Source organism: Aedes aegypti, chromosome 3 (assembly GCF_002204515.2).
Source record: "Aedes aegypti strain LVP_AGWG chromosome 3, AaegL5.0 Primary Assembly, whole genome shotgun sequence".
Lineage (NCBI taxonomy): Eukaryota > Metazoa > Arthropoda > Insecta > Diptera > Culicidae > Aedes > Aedes aegypti.
The window spans coordinates 94,119,749-94,128,922 of NC_035109.1; the positions used below are offsets into that span (position 1 = coordinate 94,119,749).

Genomic DNA, 9,174 nt, shown 5'->3' on the forward strand with positions numbered 1-9,174 from the left:
TCCGTTTTCGATGCCTGGGTCTATTTTTCCGGTGCGAATTTACGTTGTATGCTTCCTGTACTGATGAGTTTTACGGCTGGATTTTAAGGCCTGCACCAACCCCCTGTCTCGCCGGAGGATCATCGTGCACAGCACTGTTTAGAGTCCCACGCTGGCACTAGGACGATGATCAGCCGCTCCTAACATGGAGAACAGACGCTGTTTTGAGCCGCCCCTAACATGGAGAACAGACGCTCTGATAAGCTACACCCTCAGAAGAAAGGAGCCCCCCTTCCCTGTCAGCATACGACCAAGGTCCCACCAGGTTTGGTTACCCGATCTTCCCTACGGTTACCTACTCGTACCCCAGGCGGCACCACGGGGAGGTAGGGATAGGAGTTACTGGACAAGAGGCTAAGGACCACAAATGGGGTCTAATTTATACCTGCAGGTACGCGAAGTACCAAAGGTGCGCATTGTCCAGTCATTTACCGCCCGTCAAAATTTGATCCATTATATGAAAATTGATCCATAATATGAAAATTGATCCATAATATGGTTTTCAGAAACCGATATAACTCTTAATTTTTATGCAATCCTATGTAAATATTATACAAAAAATAGTTTACTAGCCGAAGTTCCATTTTGAAACGATTCAATTCGTTCTTTTAAATTAAAATTTTACGTTTTCCTTGTTGTTTTATTGAATTTTATAGGCTGGACTCCACACTATTTGATCCATAATTGTGGGGTCATGGTACATTTCACTCTCCATATCTCGATATCCTCTCGATGTGATTTTCGTTCCAAATTTTCTCTACGTATATCGATATGCCCATTATCAAAGATTACTACTCAACTAGGGTTGTCATGTCTATCCAGCTTTTTACGAGCGCTAATGGTCACCACAATCAGGCTCGCTTTCTGGTAGGGATCAAACGATTTGACGTTTGGGTTCGGTCGTTTGACAGCTAATCGATAAGTTTTTTTATCGATCTTATCGATTTGCTATCAAACGTCCCAAGCCAAATTTCAGATCGCCTAGTCCCTACCAGAAAGCGAGCTTCTTTGTGGCGGCCATTAGCGCTCGTAAAAAGCTGGATTACGGCTTAACCAGCCGACGGTGTTTTGAAGATACCTGAAGGTCGTAGACACAAAAGTCAATTTGGACAAATTGAGATATAGAATTGTGAAAAATAATAGAATCGTTCTGGTGAGCTTCGATCCCACGACTCCCAATACGCTAGACTGGGCGCGTTAACCGACTACGCCACAGAACGGGTAACGATTCTGCAGTTTTCTGTGGCGTAGTTGGTTAACGCGCCTAGTCTAGCGTATAGGGAGTCGTGGGATTGAAGCCCACCAGAACGATTCTATTATTTTTCACAATTTTTCATCTCAATTTGTCCAAATTGACTTTTGTGTCTACGACCTTCAGGTATTTTCAAAGATTACTAGACTAGATTTTAGAGATTCAAAACAATTTGCGAAGACGATACAAACTCTAGTGGAATTAAATGGTATAGTACTAAATTCGGTTTTTTCATCTACTACTTATAGGTATTCTACTAAACAGCTCGAAGATTTATTATCATAGTAGTTTGGAAAACACTCCCAAGGTGGCGCTAGTAGACAAACACATTAAAGGTCGGACTCGATTATCCGGAGTATCGATTTTTTTCAATCCGGATAATCGAATTCTTCCGATAATCGAATCACTAAGAAAAAAAATGAAATATTCAATAAAAGAACCTAAATATTATCTTTTTTCGTTGTTTTATTTATATGATGGTGGCGTAGCCAAAAATTATTTCTACGAGCAGTAGGGGTCTTTACAAGAAAATAAACTTTATTGATCAACAAACACAAAAAAAAAACACTTTTTCAAACACCCCTTTAATAAAAACGTTTAAAACTGCAAAATCATTCATATTGCATATTCTTCTTCTTTCTGGCGTTACGTCCCCACTGGGACAGAGCCTGCTTCTCAGCTTAGTGTTCTTATGCGCACTTCCACAGTTATCAACTGAGAGCTTACTTTGCCAATGACCATTTTTGCATGCGTATATCGTGTGGCAGGTACGAAGATACTCTATGCCCTAGGAAGACGAGAAAATTTCCAACCCAAAAGATCCTCGACCAGTGGAATTCGAACCCACGACCCTCAGCTTGGTCTTGCTGAATAGCTGCGCGTTTATCGCTACAACTATCTGGGCTCCCGATAATCTGGTATTGCATATTGCAATACCAAATTATCTCAGATTTATGCAGAAAAACATCAAAAATCAAAAAACAAATTCCGGATAATCGAGTCTAAAATTACGGATAATCGAATCCCGGATAATCGAGTCACCGGATAATCGGGTCTCCGGATAATCGAGTCCGACCTGTATTTCCTTATATCTCAAACCAGTGATTGCCAGTGTTGGGAAACTCGTGCTCGCGAGTTAAAATAAACTCACTCTCGTACTCATTTGCGAGTAATACTCACGCTGTGAGTCACTCCATTCCTTACTCTAACTCACGCGAGAGTATGACGTCATAACTCACTGCGAGTATTACTCACGTAAAGAGTAATACTCGCAGTGAGTATGACGTCATTACTCTCGGTGAGTGAGCAAGTTACTCTTTGTGAGTATGGTGAGTAACCAATTTCCATAGCAAAATAAAATTCTCGAAAACTTATTCTAACAGACTCAAGTCAAAAAAGTATACAAACTTACTTTATCGATTCTACGTGTTTCGCAGACGAAATTCTACACGATGCGCTCTGAACCAACTCGATTTTTCACTTTTAAAACGTTTAATTTCCGGATTTACAAAACGACGAAAGTAAGATTCTCAACTTTCGCAACCTAACCACTACTTTCGCCGCCCCGCTGTATGGAGAGACAAAGTGACTTAACCACGAATCAAAACAAAACACTACTTGAGCCGATTTTACACTGGTAGAAAAACGTCGAAAGTAACTGAATAAATCGGCTTATCATTTTGTAATATTTTTTTTGTGGGAAATAACAGGAACTCCCTAGTTTTTGAACGCGAGCTTGATGTATGCAAAATTTAAGCGATGTACACGGCGAAAAAAATTTAAAAAGTTGAATAATTTTAAAACAGTTTTAAAAGACAGCTTGTGGTTCTTCTGAATTAATTTTCTCAAAACCATGTGAAAGTTACTTACGTCGATTTGAAAAAGTAATCGAGAATTGTACATTAGTATGTTCTATACTAGGTGGAACACTGTAAATGTAAATAATTCAAAGTGTTTACAGCTGCTGTCGACTTCAGTGTGTATTGTGATAGGCAGTTTTATAGTATGGTTGTTTAAACTTTACCGAATTCAGAGCCAGTTTTTCAAAATGGATAAAAAAGTTATAATGGCGAAAATCCGGTTGTGTTCAAATACTTTCCAGACCAATTTATTTCGTTTAGTGGCATAAAATAAATACTGTAACTTTTTTCTGAACGCGTTTATGTTATCAATATTCAAAGTTGAATTGAAATATTAGTAAAAATGGAATAAGGTACCGTGGGGCAAGTGGGTAATGGAAATCGTTTAGTTGAGATTCTTCAAATTCTAAAGACTTGAAATTGAAATAGGATAATTTGCCCATTATTGCGGTATAAGAATTAACCCCTCATTATTAATCGAAAACTCTATTTTCTATGGATATTATTGATGATGATGAAAGCTTATAGTATTCCCAAGCTGTACCAGATAAATGCTTTGAAAATTAAACTCAAGAAAATCCTATATTTTTAACCAGTCCCTCTATCTACGGACGGGTTTTCGTAAGCGTGAATTTTTAACTTTAGAACCAAAACAATTATATGCAGCTGGTATATCAGTTCAGTATGGATGTGGTTACATGATAAAAATTGAATTTTGAATAATAAGGACAATGAAAGTAGCTTTTTGCCTATTATTGCGGTATCTGTAAATCACATTAAAAAAATCGATGTTTCAATATTCATTTTAAATGTTATTGCTGGATACATCAATAGGGTCCTAAAGCCCTGCCCCAATTCTAGTGCCAAACGCTTAAGTTTAGGTAAAAAACACATGTTTACCTAATTTTCTAATGTTTCCCGTTGGTTTAAGTCCAAAAAACATTTTTTATGTTTTTTTTTAGATTTTGTCACACCCCTTGGCTTAAACTCAAATTTTGGGTGTATTTTGTTTTCCGTGTCCCTTCCGCAATGTCAAATAGGAACAACCCCGGTGTTAAAACTAAAACCCCTGTGGTGTTTTGTCGACTAAGCGAACGTCAAACATGATCAAAAGTGTCAAGGTTCATTTATGGACCCAATTTTCAAATTAAAGTTTAAACATGATATAGCCGTTATTTGAGCTGGAAAAATTGCTAAAGTAGTTGCAGTAATATGCTCTTTCGTGTTATTAAATAAAAAAAAAAGATTTTATTAAAATTTTAGGACTCAATTATATTATTAGGATACTATTTTGTGACATAATTTTTTGTTCTTCATACATTTATTTGGTCAAACAAAAGATTTTTCTTTATGTTTACCCTGTTGTTGCTCTTATTTACAAATATATCGTAAATATACAAAATGTTTTATCGAAAAATCGCGTAAACTGATTGAAAATCGGAACACATGCCAAAAATGCGTTGAAAAACTAATATACAAGATGATCGCAAGAAAACAATCTTTTGAAATTGCATTGGATTAATGAAAACTAGTGAAACAAATTTTTAAAAGCATCAACATTGTGATTATACTAATAATAAAATCATTCTTTATACAGCGACTAGTGGTCTCAGATGGAAGAACCTTGTCGTTTTACGTTAACATTGTCCAGCTGCGACGGAAGAGGAGACGAAACCGGCAGAAAATCATTCGTTTCTATTGATTTGTTGTCGAATCGTGACATAAAGTAATGAATTAGTTTTCTTTACAGGGATGGTACACAAATTATGTCACGCAAAATTTCAATTTATTGACCCCCTTACCCCCCCCCCCCCTTGTCACGTTTTTTGTATGAGTCATACGAAAATTTTGTAAGGCTTGTCACGCTTGGCTTGACCCCCTCCCCCTCCTTGGAGAGTGACGTAATTTATGCATGACCCCACAAATATGTCCAAAATCACACAAACTGACAGTATCGTGCAGTGTCATTAACATGGAGGGTGTATAATCTCAATGCTAGAACATTGTGTGCCATTGAATGTATACTGAATACAATAAAATCTATGATTTTTGGTATACCGCAATAATAGGACGGCACTACCGTAATAATAGGATGAAATACCGCAATAATAGGACATAGAAAGCGCTTCAGATTTATGTTGAAAAATGTACGATTGATTCGAAAATTTACTCTATTACTTCACTATACTCCAGATAAAGGATAGTTTTAACACTCCACAGTGCAATATACTATAATATTTAGGTTTTGGACACTGAAATACGATTTAAATTTCAACACCGTGCTTAAGTTCTCCATAATAGGATAAAATTGATATAATAATCCATAATAATTATATCCATAATGCTAAAATTGATTTTCATGTAAAAATGAAAAAAAAAAAAATACAGAAAAAGTTTTTGCAAAATGTCCACTTTTCACTTGCTCCACAAGTTTTTGAACAATAAATTGAAATTTAGTTATATTCACGATTTCTATTAACTTCAACATTAGTTAAGGCGTCCTGTTCCTTAGGTAAGTAACATGTAAACAAAGAATATTTTATTCTTGTCAATTCAATTTTATTCTGTTCAGTTTCGGCTCTGTAGCATTTTCACCGGTCGTTATTTGTTTCTAAGAAAGTCGGATATGATATAAGATAACTCTTCGGGAGAAATTATTTTTTGGAACGGAGTCCTTCAATAGTATTCGGATTCTTTTTTGTGTGGATAGACCCATACCCCATTTTTATGTTTTGGACTAGCTTTACATTTACATTCCATGAGATTCCCGTGCGTTCTCTTATATTGCAACTTTTCAATCAACGTTTTCCTTTCTATCGGCTGTCCGAAGCAGGCACATCAATATCGTCTGGCAACCTCTTTTAGAGAAGTTCTATGATTAGTAATAGCTTTTATCGCTTTGAGTATTGTGTATCTTGAATTTGAAGCACGTTCCGATTTTCTATGATAATTGCGAACCTTGTTTACTAATAGCTACCTAAAAAGAAAACACATATTCAATTTCTAATGGGAAACTTTTTACTTGCCCCACGTGATTAGAAAATTGATGGTGTTTTAATTTAGTTATTTTTATGTCTAGGTCGAATTAATCCCAAAACTTTTATTTTCAGTTTAAAACTGTCAGAGAGTAGTTAGATGTGGTACAGAGAATTATTTTCTGCTGAACACATCAATACAAGATTGCACGCCGCCAGCTTGTTACGGAGTAATAGTTGGCAGGTAGACAATCTTTCACTCTATCATGCAATAATTGTTGAAAAATCGCAGGAATCTCTTATCTATCGTAATGCTCTTAATGGCCTCAAAGGTTTACGCATGAGTTTGAAACGTGAATACATATATTCAGTAAAATATACAAATTATTTTCACTTACCCCATTTACCCACTTGCCCGCGGTACCTCACATAAATTTGGTTTGCGATTGACACCTTGCCCATTTCATATGTAATTTCGCTTTTGAATATTTTCAGCAAACCTTATGTAATTTGCAAATTTGTTCTAGAAAACTTGTATGGAACGTTGCCGAATAAAGATTTCTGATCAGAAAAATGTTCGGAATTTATTATATTTTGCTTGATATAGATATTGATATATATAGATAGTGAATGATAAGTATATCCTCGTTAAACCATTATACGGGCCTCTGATTATTGTTTGGTCATTACTGTTATGTGGTAATAGCAAGTATGCATAATATTTCAATATAGAATTTTCAATAGCGCTGTTTAAGGAACAGACATTTAAAAATGTATCATTTTCAACGTTTAGTCTAGTCCCATAATGAATAAAAAACAATTTAAAAAAAATTTTCTGAAATATTTTTATAACTTCTTTTGTTCGATTCTATCTAAGACATGTGTCACCTGACTTATTGTTAGATTTCTGCTCCTCTTTTATGATCTATGTGTTGTCAGAAAACCGGAAAAAAATGAAAATTGAAAAGCTGAATTGCTGAAGTTTTCGCACAAAATATTGCTGGCTACGCTGTTTGGCAGACCAATCAGCGGCTTATTAGTTTTGGCACGAAACTCAGATACGTTTTATCGAGTCTCTGTCTCAGGTTTTTATTATTGCAGTAGTGCTGCATATCGTAAAGTAGAGAATAAAAAAAAATAGTCAATTGGCAAATAAATAAAACTCAGTTGATAAATGTGGAAATGCTCATATCATAAGTACATTAAGCTAAAAAGCAGAATCTGGCCCAGTAGAGGTGTAATGTCAGAAGAAAAGAGCATTTACGATGCAACATGCGCAGCGAAACACCAAACATTAATTACAGCTTGTGTTAAGAATTCATATTATAATAACGTTTTGCGTGCATCAAATAGTTTTCAGAATAAAATTTTCATGTTATCATTTGAATAAGGTCACCTCAAGAATAGCCTTACTTATTACTTATTATTTATTTGAGCCATTCGCAAGCTTTTAGAATATTTACAATATTTCAAGTGAGTAAAATTACTCACGAGTGAGTAAATGTTAGTCGAAAACTCACTCACGAGTATGAGCTGTACAACTGAAACTCACGACTGAGTATACTCACGCGAGAGTTCAAGCTGTACAACTCATACTCGCGAGTGAGTTTGCAGTTTTCAGTGAGTAATCACGAGTTTCCCAACACTGGTGATTGCATGCAAAGTCGGTGTCTTTGACAAAGTTCGAAAACTATATGAGACCTATTCGCCTGGAAACTTATTTGTTCGAAAATCAAAATGGCACTTGTGGGCAAACATTTTATTCGCTCATATATCAGTCCAGTGATTGAATCGAAAGAAAACTATTCGCCTAAAATCTTTTTAGTTTGATAGTCACTCTCATGATGGCGCTAGTCAGCAAATATTTTGTTCAGTGATGAAAAATATATGGGTTCTTCGAAAAAGTTGATCAACTAAATGAGACTCATTATGACCCCAGAGTACAGACAAAGGGTGACAAGAAGGAATCTTAATTTTTCGTTAGATGCCAGCCTAACTAGATGCTTCGATTTCAAATTTCATTTCGCCATTCATTTCTTCAGCGAACGCCGTTTGTGATTCTATCAATAACGATGCAGGGTGAATGCGCAGCTTTGTAGCAAACCACCTAACGTTATCTAATCTTGGTTCATTGTACACAGAAGAGATAAGCGTGTCGAGTTGGCTTCGATTGGTAAGCCCACCTTATCGAACAAAATCTGCAAATTATCACCCTTCTCATCTACGTACCTCTGACCACAAAGTACCAATGGTTGGTGGCCCCGGATTCCGTCAGCCTGGATTGGCCCCGTCGCATAAAGTTTTCCCACTGGAGCATCCGTTCGTTCTTCTTCATCGTGACCACCGTAAAGAACAGAGCCACGCACATTGCGAACAGCAAGCAGGTCACCAGAAACATCTTGCCGGGGGCGCTGATCACCATTTTCCTACCCTACACTGGCCACCCTTCTTCACCACCATTCAAACGATCGCGAACACACGCCGCTCTCAAATCTCCACACAGATCATGAACATCATCGGGTTACCTCTGCCTTGCTGTTTCTTGTCATTTTGTGTGTTCTAAAAATTCTCGCTGACGATCCATCTGGCACTTCACACGTCAACAGGCAGTAATTATCACTCGCGATCACCCACAACAAGATCAAAAAGCGCGTCGTTTTCCTATTAGCTATGACGAAAATAAAAACTATCTATTTTTATGATCAAAACATCAACTTCACATCCGAGTAGTAGGCCAGTGACAGTGACAATATTGCTCTCGCGCGATACGACGCGTGGATCGTAGCAACCTTATTGCGGTATACCTAAATGGGCCTGCTTGGCCTACTCACTCACGAGCGAAGAACATCGTGGATGAAGCTCGCCGAGCGAGAGAGCCAAATGCTCTCCGCCCACCACATGGACCGCATGCATGTGCGACTCGCGAGCGCGTGTGTGAGCGCGATTAGGCAGATACAGTCATTCCACGGTTATGGATCTCTTGTCCTTTATTTGAGATCTGAATCACGCGAATATGAGTAATTCAGACCTGAATAATTTAAATATAGAG

The 9,174-nt window shown here is 37.0% G+C and overlaps 1 protein-coding gene across 1 annotated transcript in view; it reads right to left on the bottom strand.

Moving 5' to 3' along the window:
* The window catches only part of LOC5564638, a 31,479-nt gene extending 22,535 nt beyond the window's left edge, over positions 1–8,944 (bottom strand). Inside the window, exon 1 of the mRNA XM_001648938.2 lies at positions 8,355–8,944. Coding sequence (XP_001648988.2) covers positions 8,355–8,547 — 193 coding nt within the window. The 5' untranslated portion in view covers positions 8,548–8,944. The remainder of the gene's footprint in view (positions 1–8,354) is intronic.
* Positions 8,945–9,174: the final 230 nt, after the last annotated feature.